This window comes from Pseudoliparis swirei, chromosome 11 (assembly GCF_029220125.1).
Source record: "Pseudoliparis swirei isolate HS2019 ecotype Mariana Trench chromosome 11, NWPU_hadal_v1, whole genome shotgun sequence".
In the NCBI taxonomy this organism is placed as follows: domain Eukaryota; kingdom Metazoa; phylum Chordata; class Actinopteri; order Perciformes; family Liparidae; genus Pseudoliparis; species Pseudoliparis swirei.
This window is the reverse complement of record NC_079398.1, coordinates 15,648,669-15,668,755: the sequence shown is the minus strand read 5'-3', so window position 1 is coordinate 15,668,755 and position 20,087 is coordinate 15,648,669. Positions and strand designations below refer to the sequence as shown.

General features: G+C 42.4%; 1 protein-coding gene across 1 annotated transcript; it reads right to left on the bottom strand.

The window, feature by feature from the left end:
- Window positions 1–431: 431 nt before the first annotated feature.
- On the bottom strand, window positions 432–19,028 carry LOC130201674 (neuroblast differentiation-associated protein AHNAK). The gene is made up of 5 exons (XM_056426762.1): window positions 18,886–19,028; window positions 18,335–18,501; window positions 17,036–18,236; window positions 16,202–16,330; window positions 432–9,103 (listed from the first exon to the last, which is right to left on the bottom strand). The coding sequence occupies exons 1-5, from the start codon at window positions 19,010–19,012 to the stop codon at window positions 789–791; spliced, it is 9,939 nt and encodes a 3,312-aa protein (XP_056282737.1). The 5' UTR covers window positions 19,013–19,028; the 3' UTR covers window positions 432–788.
- Between the last annotated feature and the right edge of the window lie 1,059 nt (window positions 19,029–20,087).

The following is a 20,087-nucleotide window of genomic DNA, read 5'->3' as shown; positions in this document are numbered from 1 at the left end:
ATATATACATATATATTATATCTACATATATACATGTATATATACATATTTACATATATATGTAGATATACTATATCTACATATATACGTATATACATATACGTATATATGTATATATACATGTATATATGTATATATACATATATATACATATATATGTATATATACGTATATATGTATATATACGTATATTTAGACATATATATATAAATATATATACGTATCTATATATAAATACATACATATATATATGTATGTATATATACATATATGTGTATATATACATATATATAAATATATGTATATATATCGATATATTTATACCTATATATATAGGTAAATATATATGCCTATATATATGTGTATATATATGAATATATTTATACCTATGTGTATGTATATATATATATATTATATATATATATATATAATGCCTTTTTGCATTGCAGGTTTTCTCCAAAGTGAAATTATTGTAAACGTATTTTTGGAATGTCAGTAGCATTTCAGCATGTTGTTATAATCAATGCACCGGTGATTATCATCTGATCCGTAACAGCTGGATCGGTGTAGGTTAAAAACTCTGAAACGACAAATGTGTTATATAACTTTTGACAAACAGAAGGTGGGGCTTAGGGAGTGCTGTGGTCACATGATCCACCTCCTCAGATGGAGGTTCACTCTCCAACAGTCTCTTTCTGTGTTTGTGTATCTCAACTGTCCGTCACAGGGGTCACGCCCCCTCAGGCCACAAGGGTTCTGCCGGTCGACCTAACTCACGTGGACATCTTTCACTCGTCGGCTCCGTCGAAGAACCTCATCTTGTCGGAGTGCACCGAGTCCCTCAGGCGCCGGACGGATGTCGCCGCATCGTCCGAGACCGGCTCGGAGGAATCGAACCTGCGGGTGATTTGTTGTGTAATGACGATTGTTTCGTTGGTTTCGCTTCTCTCGCTTGACGCCTGGCTCACGAAGCGCCTCTCGAACAGCTTTCTGTCGCCACCGTGTGAATCCTCCGCGGTCCACGATAAGGCTTCATGGGCCCCCGGTTCTCCAGTGAGGCCTCCAGCCGATTGGACTTGGACCGCCTCGCGCAGCTCTGCGCGCTGGGCCTCTGGGATCACTCGCACGTTAGACGTAACGACGTGAATCCTCCTCGACTCCAGTCTGAGCGTGTCCTCCGACGAAGAGGTCGACAGGATGGTGATCTTCTCGGCCAAGTGGGGCTCCACCAAGATCATTTCGGTCCTGGTGGTGTAAATGTTCCTGAGCGGCTCCCCGGGCCCGGCGGTGGCGTCAGGGCCGGAGTACCTGATGGTTACTTTGGTCGGAGACGCTAAGGAGGCTCCGCCGCGCTCGCTCGTCATGGCAGAGCTGACGTCGGCGAAGGCGTCCGAAGACTGAACGGAACAGCTGGGGCTCGTTTCCTCATCCGGCGTTTCCTCCACTGGGCTCTTCCCTTCCTGAGTGTCCTTGGCCGGTTCTGATGGGGAGGACAGGCCTAACGTGGGGAACTTAAACCAGCCCGCCCTCTCAGGACTTCTGACAGCTTCCTCCTTGGTTTCCTTCGGCCCCGCCCCTAACTGCTTAGCCCCGGGTCCATCGGTCTCGGGACCCTCCTTCAAGGTGTCACGATGTTCCGGGGTTTCTGGAACATCAGATTCAACATCGATGCTCTCGAGGATCTCGGCGAATGACGTAAAAGTCCCTTTTGGAGATTTGCTCTCGTCTTTGAGCTCAACTTTCATTTCCCGTTGAGCTTTTGTGCGTTCGGTGTGAACAGGGACGTGTTCTCCTTCAGGGTTCCCTCTGGAGAAACTCAGCGTTGGCATTTTAAACAACGGCAGTTTAAATTTACTTGGCGAGCCGAGGTCCACGGCCTCAGTACCGGTGTTCGGCATTTCAGAATCTGTTATTGCTGCCTGGGGTTCTTCTGTTTTCAGACCAACAGTCAGACCTTTGATGTTCACAGTAACCTTCTCCTGAAGATCGGCTCCACCCCTTTCAGCTATTTCCTCTGCATCAGGTGCTTCTACATTGTAAGCAGCCGTTCCAAATTTCGACATCTTCAATGTTGGCATTTTAAATTTCAGCGGTGATCCTCGAACGTCTTCTGATTTATCTTGAGTCTCAGAGGCTTTCATCTCCACGTTAGCTGAAGTTTCTTTGACTTCGATACCTGAGTCTTCCTGTGACACATGTAGATCACCTCCAGGTCCGTTTGCTCTCGGTAGAGCCATGCCGAACTTTGGAAATTTAAGTTTACTTCCTTGCCCATCGAGTTCAGCTTCGGGTTCGGAAACTTTGATTTGCAGCTCAGGTTGCTTTACGATGACTTGTCCCTCTGGAAGAGAAACATCAACACGTGGAAGCTCAGCACTGACTTCCGGTTCTTTAACACTTGACTTGGAAAAAGAAAATCTGGGGAGTGAAAATTTTGTTTTTTTCAAGTGTGCATCAGGTTCTGCAGGTTCTTCAATTAAAATCTCTGCTGAAGGTCCGTGAAGTTTTGCTATGGCCTCTGTTGATATAACGTCAGCTTTGGCTGTTTCAAGGCTGATATCTATATCAGGGGCTTCACCACCTGTCCATGGTTTTGGAAATGTCCAATTTGGTTCTTTCGTCTTGGTTTCAATGTCAAATGTTGGTACATCTGATGCTGAAATGACAGCTTCAGGCAGTTTGACCTCAGCTTTAGCTTCTGGTATTGTGACTTCTACATCCTTCTTTGAGAAGCTCAAGTCAATTTCAGGTCCTTTTACTTTTGGCATTGAGATGCCAAACGTTGGCATTTTGAACTTGCTTCCTGATACTTCCAGTTCACTTCCTTTAGCCTTCATCTCTACAGACAGGCCTTCAGTGTCAATGCTTGGAGTGGTTACATCCACTTTAATGTCTTTGTCCACATCAGGTACTTCGACACGGACCTTTGGAGTAGCAGATCCAAATTTGGGTAATGTGAACGTTGGCATTTTAAATTTGGATGGTGATCCTTCAACATTTTCAGTTGGAGCTTCAATCTCAGAAGCTTTAATTTCTACCATAGCAGATGGTTGTTTGATTTCAACACTGGGCAATTTGACCTCAGCTTTAGCTTCTGGTAATGTGACATCTACATCCTTCTTTGAGAAGCTCAAGTCAATTTCAGGTCCTTTTACTTTTGGCATTGAGATGCCAAACTTTGGCATTTTGAACTTGCTTTCCTGGACCTCTAATTCCACATCACCTTCTGGTAGCTTTACCTCCACTTCAGGTTGTTTCACTTCCACGTTTCCTTCTGGAAGAGAAACATCAATATCTGCGAGACTGGCATCAAATCCGGACTCTTTTGAACTTTGCTTGGAAAACGAAAATCTGGGCATCGAAAACATTGGCTTTTTAATTTTTGATGGTGATACTTCAACATTTTCAGTTTGAGTTTCAATCTCAGGAGCTTTAATATCCACTGTAGCAGATGGTTGTTTGACTTCAACACTGGGCAGTTTGACCTCAGCTTTGGCTTCTGGTAATGTGACATCTACATCCTTCTTTGAGAAGCTCAAGTCAATTTCAGGTCCTTTTACTTTTGGCATTGAGATGCCAAACGTTGGCATTTTGAACTTGCTTCCTGATACTTCCAGTTCACTTCCTTTAGCCTTCATCTCTACAGACAGGCCTTCAGTGTCAATGCTTGGAGTGGTTACATCCACTTTAATGTCTTTGTCCACATCAGGTACTTCGACACGGACCTTTGGAGTAGCAGATCCAAATTTGGGTAATGTGAACGTTGGCATTTTAAATTTGGATGGTGATCCTTCAACATTTTCAGTTGGAGCTTCAATCTCAGAAGCTTTAATTTCTACCCTAGCAGAAGGTTGTTTGATTTCAACACTGGGCAATTTGACCTCAGCTTTAGCTTCTGGTAATGTGACATCTACATCCTTCTTTGAGAAGCTCAAGTCAATTTCAGGTCCTTTTACTTTTGGCATTGAGATGCCAAACTTTGGCATTTTGAACTTGCTTCCTGATACTTCCAGTTCACTTCCTTTCGCCTTCATCTCTACAGACAGGCCTTCAGTGTCAATGCTTGGAGTGGTTACATCCACTTTAATGTCTTTGTCCACATCAGGTACTTCGACACGGACCTTTGGAGTAGCAGATCCAAATTTGGGTAATGTGAACGTTGGCATTTTAAATTTGGATGGTGATCCTTCAACATTTTCAGTTGGAGCTTCAATCTCAGAAGCTTTAATTTCTACCATAGCAGATGGTTGTTTGATTTCAACACTGGGCAATTTGACCTCAGCTTTAGCTTCTGGTAATGTGACATCTACATCCTTCTTTGAGAAGCTCAAGTCAATTTCAGGTCCTTTTACTTTTGGCATTGAGATGCCAAACTTTGGCATTTTGAACTTGCTTTCCTGGACCTCTAATTCCACATCACCTTCTGGTAGCTTTACCTCCACTTCAGGTTGTTTCACTTCCACGTTTCCTTCTGGAAGAGAAACATCAATATCTGCGAGACTGGCATCAAATCCGGACTCTTTTGAACTTTGCTTGGAAAACGAAAATCTGGGCATCGAAAACATTGGATTTTTAATTTTTGATGGTGATACTTCAACATTTTCAGTTTGAGTTTCAATCTCAGGAGCTTTAATATCCACTGTAGCAGATGGTTGTTTGACTTCAACACTGGGCAGTTTGACCTCAGCTTTGGCTTCTGGTAATGTGACATCTACATCCTTCTTTGAGAAGCTCAAGTCAATTTCAGGTCCTTTTATTTTTGGCAAAGAGATGCCAAACTTTGGCATTTTGAACTTGCTTCCTGATACTTCCAGTTCACTTCCTTTAGCCTTCATCTCTACAGATAGACCTTCAGTGTCAATGCTTGGAGCGGTTACTTTCACTGTAATGTCTTCGTCCACATCAGGTACGTCCACACTGACCTCTGCAGTATGAGATTCAAATTTGGGTAATGTGAACCGTGGCATTATGTATTTGGATGGTGACCCTTCAACATTTTTAGTTTGAACTTCAATCTCAGTATCTTTAATATCCACTGTAGCAGATGGTTGTTTGATTTCAATACTGAGCAATTTGACCTCAGCTTTATCTTCTGGTAATGTGACATCTACATCCTTCTTTGAGAAGCTAAAGTCAATTTCAGGTCCTTTTACTTTTGGCATTGAGATGCCTAACTTTGGCATTTTGAACTTGCTTTCCTGGACCTCTAATTCCACATCACCTTCTGGTAGCTTTACTTCCACTTCAGGTTGTTTCACTTCCACGTTTCCTTCTGGAAGAGAAACATCTATATCTGTGAGACTGGCATCAAATCTGGACTCTTTTGAACTTTGCTTGGAAAATGAAAATCTGGGCATCGAAAACCTTGGCTTTTTAATTTTTGATGGTGATACTTCGACATTTTCAATTTGAGTTTCAATCTCAGGAGCTTTAATATCCACTGTAGCAGAAGTGTCTTTTAGTTTAACATCAGGGAGTTTTACCTCAGCTTTGGCTTCTGGTAGAGTCACATTTACATCCTTCTTTGAGAAGCTCAAGTCAATTTCAGGTCCTTCTACTTTTGGCATTGAGATGCCAAAAGTTGGCATTTTGAACTTGCTTCCTGATACTTCCAGTTCACTTCCTTTAGCCTTCATCTCTACAGCCAGGCCTTTAGTGTCTATGCTTGGAGTGGTTACATCCACTTTAGTGTCTTTGTCCACATCAGATACGTCCACACTGACCTTTGCAGAATGAGATCCAAATTTGGGAAGCGTGAACGTTGGCATTTTAAATGTTGTTGAAGATCCTTCAACATTTCTTGTCTGAACATCAATTCCAGGTCCTTTGATTTCCACTTCAGCAGAAGAGTCTTTTAGTTTAACATCAGGGAGTTTAACATTAGCTTTGGCTTCTGGTAAATTCACATCTACATCCTTCTTTGATAAACTTAAATCAATGTCAGGGCCTTTGATTTGTGGTCCAGAAAAACCAAGACTTGGTAATTTAAACTTGCTTCCTTTTCCTTCACGGTCGTTGGATGGATCTTTAATGTCAATGCTGGGTGTTCCAATGTCAATTGTAAGAACCTCTTTGGGGATTTTAATGTCAGCTCCATCGATTTTAATGTCAGCGCCATCGATTTTAATGTCTTTCTCAGGCTCTTCTATGGTGGCACTTGGAGATCCGAATTTGGGAAATTTGAATGACGGCATCTTATATTTTGACGGTGATCCTTTAGTACCTTTTGTCCCAGTCTTGATTTCAGGACCTTTAATTTCAACTTCCGCATGAGTATCTTTTAGTTTAACATCAGGGAGTTTTACTTCAGCTTTGGCTTCTGGGAGAGTCACATCTACATCCTTCTTTGATAAAGTCAAATCAATTTCAGTTCCTTTTACTTTTGGCATTGAGATGCCGAACTTTGGCATTTTGAACTTGCTTTCCTGGGACTCTAATTCCACACTACCTTCTGGTAGCTTTACCTCCACTTCAGGTTGTTTGACTTCAACACTGGGCAGATTGACCTCAGCTTTAGTTTCTGGTAATGTAACATCTATGTCCTTCTTTGAGAAGCTCAAGTCAATTTCAGGCCCTTTTACTTTTGGCATTGAGACGCCAAACTTTGGCATTTTGAACTTGCTTCCTGATACTTCCAGTTCACTTCCTTTAGCCATCATTTCTACAGACAGGCCTTCAGTTTCAATGCTTGGAGAGGTTACATCCACTGTAATGTGTTTGTCCACATCAGGTACTTCCACACTGACCTTTGGAGTAGCAGATCCAAATGTGGGTAATGTGAACGTTGGCATTTTAAATGTTGTTGAAGATCCTTCAACATTTCTTGTGCGATCAATTCTAGGTCCTTTGATTTCCATTTCAGCAGAAGTATCTTTTAGTTTAACATCAGGGAGTTTAACATTAGCTTTGGCTTCTGGTAGAGTCACATCTACATCCTTCTTTGATAAACTCAAATCAATGTCAGGGCCTTTGATTTGTGGCCCTGAAAAACCCAAACTTGGTAGTTTAAACTTGCTTTCTTGTCCTTCACGGTCGATGGATGGACCTTCAATGTCAATGCTGGGTGCTGCAATGTCAACTGTAAGAACCTCTTTGGGGATTTTAATGTCAGCTCCATCGATTTTAATGTCTTTCTCAAGGACTTCTATGGTGGCACTTGGAGATCCACCTCCAAATTTGGGGAATTTGAATGACGGCATCTTATATTTTGACGGTGATCCCTTTGTACCTTTTGTCCCAGTCTTGATCTCAGGACCTTTCATTTCAATTTCTGCAGAAGTATCTTTTAGTTTAACATTGGGGAGTTTTACTTCAGCTTTGGCTTCTGGTAGAGTGACATCTACATCCTTCTTTGATAAACTCAAATCAATTTCAGGTCCTTTTACTTTTGGCATTAAGATGCCAAACTTTGGCATTTTGAACTTGCTTTCCTGGACCTTTAATTCGACAACACCTTCTGGTAGCTTTACCTCCACTTCAGGTTGTTTGACTTCAACACTGGGCAGTTTGACCTCAGCTTTAGCTTCTGGTAATGTGACATCTACATCCTTCTTTGAGAAGCTCAAGTCAATTTCAGGCCCTTTTACTTTTGGCATTGAGATGCCAGACTTTGGCATGTTGAACTTGCTTCCTGATACTTCCAGTTCACTTCCTTTAGCCATCATATCTACAGACAGGCCTTCAGTTTCAATGCTTGGAGCGGTTACATCCACTTTAATGTCTTCGTCCACATCGGGTACGTCCACACTGACCTTTGGAGTAGCAGATCCGAATTTGGGTAGTGTGAACGTTGGCATTCTAAATGTTGTTGAAGGTCCTTCAACATTTCTTGTCTGAACATCAATTCCAGGTCCTTTGATTTTCACTTCAGCAGAAGAGTCTTTTAGTTTAACATCAGGGAGTTTGACATTAGCTTTGGCTTCTGGTAGAGTCACATTTACATCCTTCTTTGATAAACTCAAATCAATGTCAGGGCCTTTGATTTGTGTCCCAGAAAAACTAAGACTTGGTAGTTTAAACTTGCTTCCTTTTCCTTCATGGTCGATGGATGGACCTTCAATGTCAATGCTGGGTGCTGCAATGTCAACTGTAAGAACCTCTTTGGGGATTTTAATGTCAGCTCCATCGATTTTAATGTCAGCGCCATCGATTTTAATGTCTTTCTCGGGCACTTCAATGGTGGCACTTGGAGATCCACCTCCAAATTTGGGAAATTTGAATGACGGCATCTTATATTTTGACGGTGATCCTTTTGTACCTTTTGTCCCAGTCTTAATCTCAGGACCTTTAATTTCAATTTCTGCAGAAGTATCTTTTAGTTTAACATCGGGGAGTTTTACTTCAGCTTTGGCTTCTGGTAGAGTCACATCTACATCCTTCTTTGATGAACTCAAATCAATTTCAGGACCTTTGATTTTTGGCATTGAGATGCCAAACTTTGGCATTTTGAACTTGCTTTCCTGACCCTCTAATTCCACATTACCTTCTGGTATCTTTACCTCCACTTCAGGTTGTTTGACTTCAACACTGGGAAGTTTGACCTCAGCTTTGGCTTCTGGTATTGTGACATCTACATCCTTCTTTGAGAAGCTCAAGTCAATGTCAAGCCCTTTGATTTCTGGCCCAGAAAAACCAAGACTTGGTAGTTTAAACTTGCTTCCTTTACCTTCATGGTAGATGGATGGACCTTCAATGTCAATGCTGGGTGCTGTAATGTTAACTGCAAGAACCTCCTTGGGAATGTTAATGTCAGTGCCATCAATTTTGACATCTTTGTCGTGCACTTCTATGATAGCGCTTGGAGTACTAACTCCAAATTTTGGGAATTTGAATGATGGCATTTTAAATTTGGACGATGATCCATCAACATCAACTTCAGCTTCAATCTCAGGAGCTTCAATATCCAGTGAAGCAGATGGTTGTTTGAATTCAACACTGGGTAGTTTGACCTCAGCTTTCGCTTCTGGTAATGTGACATCTACATCCTTCTTTGAGAAGCTCAAGTCAATTTCAGGTCCTTTTACTTTTGGCATGGAGATGCGCAACTTTGGCATTTTAAACTTGCTCCCTGATACTTCCAGTTCACTTCCTTTAGCCTTCATATCTACAGACAGACCTTCAGTGTCAATGCTTGGAGCAGTTACATCCACTTTAATGTCTTCGTCCACATCGGGTACATCCACACTGACTTTTGGAGTAGCAGATCCAAATGTGGGTAGTGTAAACGTTGGCATTTTAAATGTTGTTGAAGATCCTTCAACATTTCTTGTCTGAACATCAATTCCAGGTCCTTTGATTTTCACTTCAGCAGAAGTGTCTTTTAGTTTAACATCAGGGAGTTTAACGTTAGCTATGGCTTCTGGTAGAGTCACATCTACATCCTTCTTTGATACATTTAAATCAATGTCAGGGCCTTTGATTTGTGGCCCAGAAAAACCAAGACTTGGTTGTTTAAACTTGCTTCCTTTTCCTTCATGCTCGATGGATGGACCTTCAATGTCAATGCTGGGTGCTGCAATGTCAACTGTAAGAACCTCTTTGGGGATTTTAATGTCAGCTCCATCGATTTTAATGTCAGCGCCATCGATTTTAATGTCTTTCTCGGGCACTTCAATGGTGGCACTTGGAGATCCACCTCCAAATTTGGGAAATTTGAATGACGGCATCTTATATTTTGACGGTGATCCTTTTGTACCTTTTGTCCCAGTCTTAATCTCAGGACCTTTAATTTCAATTTCTGCAGAAGTATCTTTTAGTTTAACATCGGGGAGTTTTACTTCAGCTTTGGCTTCTGGTAGAGTCACATCTACATCCTTCTTTGATGAACTCAAATCAATTTCAGGACCTTTGATTTTTGGCATTGAGATGCCAAACTTTGGCATTTTGAACTTGCTTTCCTGACCCTCTAATTCCACATTACCTTCTGGTAGCTTTACCTCCACTTCAGGTTGTTTGACTTCAACACTGGGAAGTTTGACCTCAGCTTTGGCTTCTGGTATTGTGACATCTACATCCTTCTTTGAGAAGCTCAAGTCAATGTCAAGCCCTTTGATTTCTGGCCCAGAAAAACCAAGACTTGGTAGTTTAAACTTGCTTCCTTTACCTTCATGGTAGATGGATGGACCTTCAATGTCAATGCTGGGTGCTGTAATGTTAACTGCAAGAACCTCCTTGGGAATGTTAATGTCAGTGCCATCAATTTTGACATCTTTGTCGTGCACTTCTATGATAGCGCTTGGAGTACTAACTCCAAATTTTGGGAATTTGAATGATGGCATTTTAAATTTGGACGATGATCCATCAACATCAACTTCAGCTTCAATCTCAGGAGCTTCAATATCCAGTGAAGCAGATGGTTGTTTGAATTCAACACTGGGTAGTTTGACCTCAGCTTTCGCTTCTGGTAATGTGACATCTACATCCTTCTTTGAGAAGCTCAAGTCAATTTCAGGTCCTTTTACTTTTGGCATGGAGATGCCGAACTTTGGCATTTTAAACTTGCTCCCTGATACTTCCAGTTCACTTCCTTTAGCCTTCATATCTACAGACAGACCTTCAGTGTCAATGCTTGGAGCAGTTACATCCACTTTAATGTCTTCGTCCACATCGGGTACATCCACACTGACTTTTGGAGTAGCAGATCCAAATGTGGGTAGTGTAAACGTTGGCATTTTAAATGTTGTTGAAGATCCTTCAACATTTCTTGTCTGAACATCAATTCCAGGTCCTTTGATTTTCACTTCAGCAGAAGTGTCTTTTAGTTTAACATCAGGGAGTTTAACGTTAGCTATGGCTTCTGGTAGAGTCACATCTACATCCTTCTTTGATACATTTAAATCAATGTCAGGGCCTTTGATTTGTGGCCCAGAAAAACCAAGACTTGGTTGTTTAAACTTGCTTCCTTTTCCTTCATGCTCGATGGATGGACCTTCAATGTCAATGCTGGGTGCTGCAATGTCAACTGTAAGAACCTCTTTGGGGATTTTAATGTCAGCTCCATCGATTTTAATGTCAGCGCCATCGATTTTAATGTCTTTCTCGGGCACTTCAATGGTGGCACTTGGAGATCCACCTCCAAATTTGGGAAATTTGAATGACGGCATCTTATATTTTGACGGTGATCCTTTTGTACCTTTTGTCCCCGTTTTGATTTCAGGACCTTTAATTTCAATTTCCTCATGAGTATCTTTTAGTTTAACATCAGGGAGTTTTACTTCAGCTTTGGCTTCTGGTAGAGTCACATCCACATCCTTCTTTGATAAACTCAAATCAATTTCAGGTCCTTTTACTTTTGGCATTGAGATGCCGAACTTTGGAATTTTTAACTTGCTTTCCTGGCCCTCTAATTCCACATTACCTTCTGGTAGCTTTACCTCCACTTCAGGTTGTTTGACTTCAACACTGGGCAGATTGATCTCAGCTTTAGCTTCTGGTAATGTGACATCTATGTCCTTCTTTGAGAAGCTCATGTCAATTTCAGGCCCTTTTACTTTTGGCATTGAGACGCCAAACTTTGGCATGTTGAACTTGCTTCCTGATACTTCCAGTTCACTTACTTTAGCCTTCATCTCTACAGACAGGCCTTCAGTTTCAATGCTTGCAGCGGTTACATCCACTTTAATGTCTACGTCCACATCGGGTACGTCCACACTGACCTTTGGAGTAGCAGATCCCAATTTGGGTAGTGTGAACGTTGGCATTTTAAATGTTGTTGAAGATCCTTCAACATTTCTTGTGTAAACATTAATTCCAGGTCCTTTGATTTCCACTTCAGCAGAAGAGTCTTTTAGTTTAACATCAGGGAGTTTAACATTAGCTTTGGCTTCTGGTAGAGTCACATCTACATCCTTCTTTGTTAAACTTAAATCAATGTCAGGGCCTTTGATTTGTGGCCCTGAAAAACCAAGTCTTGGTAGTTTAAACTTGCTTTCTTGTCCTTCACGGTCGATGGATGGACCTTCAATGTCAATGCTGGGTGCTGCAATGTCAACTGTAAGAACCTCTTTGGGGATTTTAATGTCAGCTCTGTCGATTTTAATGTCTTTCTCAGGCACTTCTATGGTGGCACTTGGAGATCCACCTCCAAATTTGGGGAATTTGAATGACGGCATCTTGTATTTTGACGGTGATCCTTTTGTACCTTTTGTCCCAGTCTTGATCTCAGGACCTTTAATTTCAATTTCTGCAGAAGTATATTTTAGTTTGACATCGAGTAGTTTTATTTCAGCTTTGGCTTCTGGTAGAGTCACATCTACATCCTTCTTTGAGAAACTCAAATCAATTTCAGGACCTTTTACTTTTGGCATTGAGATGCCAAACTTTGCCATTTTGAACTTGCTTTCCTGGACCTTTAATTCGACATCACCTTCTGGTAGCTTTACCTCCACTTCAGGTTGTTCGATTTCAACACTGGGCAGTTTGACCTCAGCTTTAGCTTCTGGTAATGTGACATCTACATCCTTCTTTGAGAAGCTCAAGTCAATTGCAGGACCTTTGATTTGTGGCCCAGAAAAACCAAGACTTGATAGTTTAAACGTGCTTCCTTTACCTTCATGGTCGATGGATGGATTTTCAATATTAATGATGGGTGCTGCAATGTCAACTGCAAGAACCTCCTTTGGAATGTTAATGTCAGCCCCATCAATTTTGACATCTTTGTGGTGCACTTCTATGGTGGAGCTTGGAGTACCAACTCCAAATTTTGGGAATTTGAATGATGGCATTTTAAATTTAGAAGATGATCCATCAACATCAACTTCAGCTTCAATCTCAGGAGCTTCAATATCCAGTGAAGCAGATGGTTGTTTGACTTCAACACTGGGTAGTTTGACCTCAGCTTTAGCTTCTGGTAGTGTGACATCTACATCCTTCTTTGAGAAGCTCAAGTCAACTTCAGGCCCATTTACTTTTGGCATTGAGATGCCAAACTTTGGCATTTTGAACTTGCTTCCTGATACTTCCAGTTCACTTCCTTTAGCCATCATATCTAAAGACAGGCCTTCAGTTTCAATGCTTGGAGCGGTTAGATCCACTTTAATGTCTACGTCCACATCGGGTACGTCCACACTGACCTTCGGAGTAGCAGATCCAAATTTGGGTAGTGTGAACGTTGGCATTTTAAATGTTGTTGAAGGTCCTTCAACATTTCTTGTCTGAACATCAATTCCAGGTCCTTTGATTTTCACTTCAGCAGAAGTGTCTTTTAGTTTAACATCAGGGAGTTTAACATTAGCTTTGGCTTCTGGTAGAGTCACATTTACATCCTTCTTTGATAAACTTAAATCAATGTCAGGGCCTTTGATTTGTGGCCCAGAAAAACCAAGACTTGGTAGTTTAAACTTGCTTCCTTTTCCTTCATGCTCGATGGATGGACCTTCAATGTCAATGCTGGGTGCTGCAATGTCAACTGCAAGAACCTCTTTGGGGATTTTAATGTCAGCGCCATTGATTTTAATGTCTTTCTCGGGCACTTCAATGGTGGCACTTGGAGATCCACCTCCAAATTTGGGAAATTTGAATGACGGCATCTTATATTTTGACGGTGATCCATTTGTACCTTTTGTCCCAGTCTTGATCTCAGGACCTTTGATTTCAATTTCTGCAGAAGTATCTTTTAGTTTAACATCGGGGAGTTTTACTTCAGCTTTGGCTTCTGGTAGAGTCACATCTACATCCTTCTTTGATGAACTCAAATCAATTTCAGGACCTTTGATTTTTGGCATTGAGATGCCGAATTTTGGCATTTTGAACTTGCTTTCCTGGCCCTCTAATTCCACATTACCTTCTGGTAGCTCTACATCCACTTCAGGTTGTTTGACTTTAACACTGGGAAGTTTGACCTCAGCTTTGGCTTCTGGTAATGTGACATCTACATCCTTCTTTGAGAAGCTCAAGTCACTTTCAGGTCCTCTTACTTTTGGCGTGGAGACGCCAAACTTTGGCACTTTGAACTTGCTTCCTGATACTTCCAGTTCACTTCCTTTAGCCTTCATCTCTACAGATAGGCCTTCAGTGTCAATGCTTGGAGCAGTTGCATCCACTGTAATGTCTTTGTCCACATCAGGTACTTCCACACTGACCTTTGGAGTAGCAGATCCAAACTTGGGTAATGTGAACGTTGGCATTTTAAATTTGGATGGTGATCCTTCAACATTTCCAGTTGGAGCTTCAATCTCAGGAGCTTTTATTTCTACCATAGCAGATGGTTGTTTGACTTCAACACTGGGCAGTTTGACCTCAGCTTTAGCTTCTGGTAATGTGACATCTACATCTTTCTTTGAGAAGCTCAAGTCAATTTCAGGTCCTTTTACTTTTGGCATTGAGATGCCAGACTTTGGCATTTTAAACTTGCTTCCTTCAACTTCTGCTTCACACTCGGGTAATTCCACTGCCCCTCCTTTCACTTCCACTTTTTCCTCTGGAATGGCAACAGTCACATCCTGAAGACTGGCATCAACTTCTGGGATCTTAACACTTGATTTTGAAAAAGAAAATCTGGGCATTGTGAACCTCGTCTTTTTCACTTTTGAATCAACCTCAACATCCGTTTGTTGCTCCATCACAACACCAACCGAGGGCCCTTTGACGTGGCCCTCTGCTTTAATTTCTGCTTCATCAACTACTGTGTGTGGCACAGATATGTGCATGTCTGCTCCATCCATTTTTATTTCTGTGTCTACATCAGGTACTTCAGTGCTGACATTTGGAGTCGTGGCTCCAAATGAGGGGAATTTAAATGTTGGCAATTTAAATTTTGATGGTGATTCCTTCATGCTGCTTCTTTGAGCTTCAATTTCAGGAACTTTAGTTTCCACTTTAGCAGAAGATTCTTTGAGTTCAACATTAGGGAGATTTACTTCCACGTTAGCGTGTGGTAATGATACGTCTACATCTTTCTTTGATGAGCTGAAATCAAATTCAGGTCCTTTTACTTTTGGCATTGAGATTCCAAACTTTGGCATTTTAAACTTTTCTCCTTGTCGATGAAGTTCATCTTCAGACTGCACAAACTGCAAATCTACTTTAGGCTTTTTAAACTCCATCTTAGCCTCTGTAAGTGAAACATCTACTTTTCCAAGATCAACCTCAGGAAGTTTGACATCAACTGCTGTCTCTGGTAATTTGACTTTTATTTCTTCGGTTTTTGGTCCCTTCATGGAGAAATCCAGATTTGGCATTTTGTTCTTGCTTCCTTTCCGGTCCTGTTGAGCTCCTGTAGTTTTCCTATCCAATGAAGGGCCCTCAATGTCAATGCTGGGTGCTAGAATATCAACTGCAGACCCTTCGTCGGGGAATTTTATATCAGCTCGATCGGTTTTGACAACTTTGTCCATATCAGGACATTCTACAGAAATGTTTGGAGTACCAACTCCAAATGTTGGTAGTTTGAACGTCGGCATCTTAAATTTCAATGCTGATGCTTCATTAACTTTTGCCTCAACTCTTATTTCAGGAGCACTAATTTCCACCTTAGCAGAGGGTTCTTTCAGGACAACTTCAGGAGCTTTTACTTCAGCTTTGGCTTCTGGGAGTGTCACATGTCCATCTTTCTTTGATAAGCCAAAGTGAATTTCAGGTCCTTTTACTTTTTGCATTGACATTCCCAACATTGGCATTTTAAATTTGCTTCCTTGCTCGTCAGTTTCAACGTCGCTTTGCAAAGGTTTAATTTCTAAATCAGACTTTTTAACTTCCACCTTTGACTCTGAAATACAAACTTCTGCTTCTCCAAGACTGGCATCAATTTTAGGGACTTTTGGGAGTTTGAATTTAGCACTGGTTTCTGGCAATGTGACATCTACGTCTTTCGTTGAGAACCCGACATGTGGCATTTTAAACGGGCCTTCTTTACCCTCATGATCAGTTCCTGTAGCTTTCACATCTACTGATGGACCCTCAATGTCAACACTGGTTGCTTCAATGTTAAACTCATTTGTAGTACTAACTCCAACGGTTGGTAGCTTAATTGTCGGCATCTTTAATTTTGATGGTGATCCTTGAACATCCGGTTTGTAAACTGCAATCTCTGGAGCTCTGCCCTCAACTTTAATACCAAGTTCTGTATGTTCAACATAAGGAAGTTTGGCCTCTGCCTTCACGTGAGACAATGGGAAATCTACGTCTTCTTTTGATAAGCGGAAGTCAATTTGAGGTCCTTTCACCTTCGACATGGAGCTGCCCAGAATTGGGATTTTGAACGTGCCTCCCTTGTCCTCCATTTCAAGTTCTTTCACATCAATGTTGAGCTCCTCATTCACAGTTACTGTCTCAAATTTGGACAGTTTGAACGTCTGCTTCTCGGCTTCGAAATCTTTGACCATACCTCCAACATCTGGAAAGGAGACGTCCTCCATCGAGCTGTCAGCATTGAGATGAACGCCAAACCCAGTCAGTCGAGTGTCGCCATCTCTTTTGGCCGGTGAACCATCCGATAGATCAATGTAGTCAATGCCGTCGAGTTCAGGTATTTGGACATCCGACACGACACCTCCAATCTTGTTTGTTTTGTCCGTCTTTGATATTTCCGCTTCTTGGAGGAATATTGTCCTTTCTCCTTTGATGCAGTCAACCTTTTGCTCAGAGATATTGTGTTTTGGGGAGTGAATCCCAATGCCAAGGATTTTTATGTCTGGTTTTGCAATCTCACAGCTCGGCATCGTTATCTTTGCCCTCTTTGTTCTGAATGTTGCTGCAGATTCACATTCAGACTTGATGCCTTCTTGTGTTGGAAGGACTACTTCCTGTGCACTTTCTCTTCCAGGTATCAGGCTATGTTCTCGTTTATAAACCTCTTGGTTGGTTTGTTTTAGCTCAGCTTTGCCAAATTTTGGTACAACTACCTGAGTCACCACTAACAGTTCCTCTGAGGCTAAATCCACCGCTGTAATCTTTGGTAGTTTGATGGTTGTCTTGGAGACTTCAGTCATGTCAAACTTACTGTGTGTTTGGTTTTCGTAGGTTTTCGTAGGCGTTTTCACCGATATTCTTTGTGCATTTGCATCTATCACGGTAATTTCCTCAGGAATAGGCATTCCACTTGTGTCGACCTGAGGCAGCTTGTATCCAGGCAATTTTGAAACTGCCTCTTTCACGCTGTCAACGTCAATCAGCAGCTGCACAGTTTTGGGCTCTTTAATTCTTTTGCCGGTGGTTCTCTTCGACATGTCCTCCATACCTGGAATCTCAATGTCTTCTCGCTTGGGAAGATTTGTTGAGGAAAGACCGCTTTTTGACAGTCGCTCGTATGGATCTTCTTTCCCTTCTGCACCTTCAGTTGCTAGTTGCTTGACTTCCTCGTTGCTGATGTCACTGAAGCCGATTTTAGGCAGTTTGAATGTTGAATCTTGATTCTGTTTGGTGCCTTTGGCTTTCTTTGTTTTCTCTTCACCTTTCTGTGGAGATTTCTGTATTAATGCAACATCAGATCCCTCAAGTTCCCCCTTCGGTACGCTCATGTTGATTCTTTGGGTATTGGCATCAAGTGCTCCTTGTAGTTCTGTTTGTGATTCAAAACTTGGGATGATGTCGGATCTTTCTTTTTCAGGTCGGTCTGCTATTTCAAGGCTTGCCCCCAGTGTTTTCAGTCTTTTCGGTGACTGTTTTGCTTTAGCATCTTTCTTAGGGGATTTATCCTTCCCCAAAATCTTAATTTTTAATTGAGACAGCTCTTTCTTCTTTTTCTTCTTCCCGTCAGGGGACTTGAGACCAGAGGAACCTTCTGGACCTGCCAGAGCCACAGTTAGATCTTCGGTTTTCAAAGTGCTGGTTATGCTGATGAGTTCCACCTTGTGTTGAACCCTTTGAGGTTCTGGAGGGTCAGGATCACACCTCAAGTCCTCCACTATCGTCAGGTTCTCTGCCACATATATTTGAGGTGTTTCGTCTAAGGGGCTTTCCAGGCACTCGGGCGAAAGCATCTGCGTAGACGTTGGTGCGTCCGTGTCCTGGTCTTCAGAGGAACTTATGAGGCCTCTCTTCGTCAGACCAGGAAGCTTCATTTTATGCTTCTTCTTGCCTTTGAGAGCATCCTGGGATTTTATAGGAGACTCTGTGTCACTCGTCGTGGGACTGAGTTCCAGCTTCCTCTGCTCGTCGACCTCAGAGGAGCTGTGAGACCTCGTGAAGCGGGACTTGGCTCCTTTTCCAAACGAGGGAAACTTAGGCCATGAAATGCGGGCCTCACCGCGCCGCTTGCCTTTTCCTTGCTCCCTCATCTCTGGAGCGTAGACGTCGTCCTCCTGTCGAGCCACATAACAATCAAATGTCATATTGTTATCAACCCAAAAATGGTTTGAATATCACAGAAAGAGTCTGATAACTTGAAAGTAATAGTTACAGGGATGACGTCGGACTCGAAGGTGGATTCCGCATCCGCGTCTGCGGCGATGGGTTTGCGTTTCAAGCAGAGCTTCACTTTGTAGGCCTGAGCGTGCTCCAGGATCTGAACGGCGTCCTCATACGACATGTTGTCGAAGTACACGGTGGCACTCAGAATCTGATCACCTGCAGAAAAGAGGAGCACTCGGATGGGAACTATAAATTTACAAGCTCATCTAATTGAAGCATAGACTTCTATAAAACCAGAGGAGTTTCCCCTGGTGGTCATGAGAGAGAATGCAGCTTTAACACATGAAGCATAGACTTCTATACAACCAGAGGAGTCGCCCCCTGGTGGTCAGGTGAGAGAATGCTGCTTTAACATATGAAGCATTGACTTCTATACAACCAGAGGAGATTCCCCCTAGTGGTGAGGAGAGAGAATGCAGCTTTAACACATGAAGCATAGACTTCTATACAACCAGAGGAGTCGCCACGTGGTAGACTCTACTCAATCAAATATCTTGTAATTGTAATTGAACAGAAAATGTCTTAATGTTCCTCATTTACCTTCTTTCAGTTTCAGACTTTTGGAGGCCGGTGACTCTGGAACCACTTCCTTGATGAAGATTCCCTCTCGGCCCCCTCCGCCGTAAACGAGACCCTCTGCACATCCATCTTGGACTGTTTTCACCATGACTCCGCACTCGGGGCTGTGGGCCTCCTGCCAGATCAAACCAGACGGGATGAGACCCCTTCACCTTCACCTGTCTTCCCAGAGAGGAGAAGGTGGGATCGTCTCACCTTCAGTTTGCTCATCTTTGGATTCGAGCGCTTCTCGAACATCGATCCGAGTCCAGACTTCTTCCGTTTCTTTCCGCTCCCACTTTGGTGGTGTGGGTCGTGCTCCGCTTCCCACTGTAAGACATGAGGAGACAAGTCTCATGCTGCCTAGACATCATACTGAAGGGAAGAAAGATGACTGTTGCAGGCTTTGAGGAGAGGAACGGGTCACACGCATGTTTTAATATGGGGTAGGAGACGGGTCTGGATCAACACCACAAAAATCCCCTTTGACACCACCCGTTGTTGACTGGACTCAAGTACTGAGAACGATACGTGAGACGGAGACATTGACCTGTTGTTCAAAGTTCTTTTTTAATTCTCATGATTTTGTGTTTAAGAACCCCCCAAAACAAAAATGAAACCCAACAATCAAAGGTCGCGATGCATTAGTATTAATTATAAACTCTCCTTATGGAGCGTGTCGAGGGGAACATCAAATATGAGTGGATGATTACAGTTTTATAACTCCTGAAAACAATACTTTACCCTTGAAATCCCCATTGTGTGTCTCACCACATTTTACCTTCAATAACACATGAAAGAATCTCATGTGAGCTTCAAAGTGTTACGGAGGTTTTGGCTCCTTCAACGTTGTGAAGCAAGAAAAACTGAAAACTCCAAATTCAGCGACGCAGAAAACTTAGTTAAGGCTGATGAGAAACTGATATGAACAGGGGTGCACATAACTGGTACGCAGGTACGCATGCGCGAAAATAATCAACAATGCGTAATGCCACTTGTGTTACTTCGCGCCTTTGCGTACTTGACCGATCTGATATTGATCGTCTGTAACCAACAGCATGTCATTTCTGTCTCTACGTGTCGCGTTAACACTTCTCGGCTCTCCGACTCGCGCGCCGCAGAGCTCCGATGACGGACGAAAAAAGAGTCACTTGCACCCCCCCCCCCCCCCCCCCAACAACTCT

What these genes read in the sequence shown, in the direction of transcription:
- LOC130201674 (XM_056426762.1), bottom strand. Translation starts at nt 19,012, where the DNA reads ATGGTGAAAACAGTCCAAGATGGATGTGCAGAGGGTCTCGTTTACGGC. An exon ending in TCGAGTCCGACGTCATCCCT is followed by an intron (nt 18,237 to 18,334) that starts GTAACTATTACT and finishes GTGGCTCGACAG; the next exon opens with GAGGACGACGTCTACGCTCC. An exon ending in GCTGCCTCAGGTCGACACAA is followed by an intron (nt 16,331 to 17,035) that starts GTGGAATGCCTA and finishes TCTCCTTTCCAG; the next exon opens with ATGTTGGAGGTATGGTCAAA.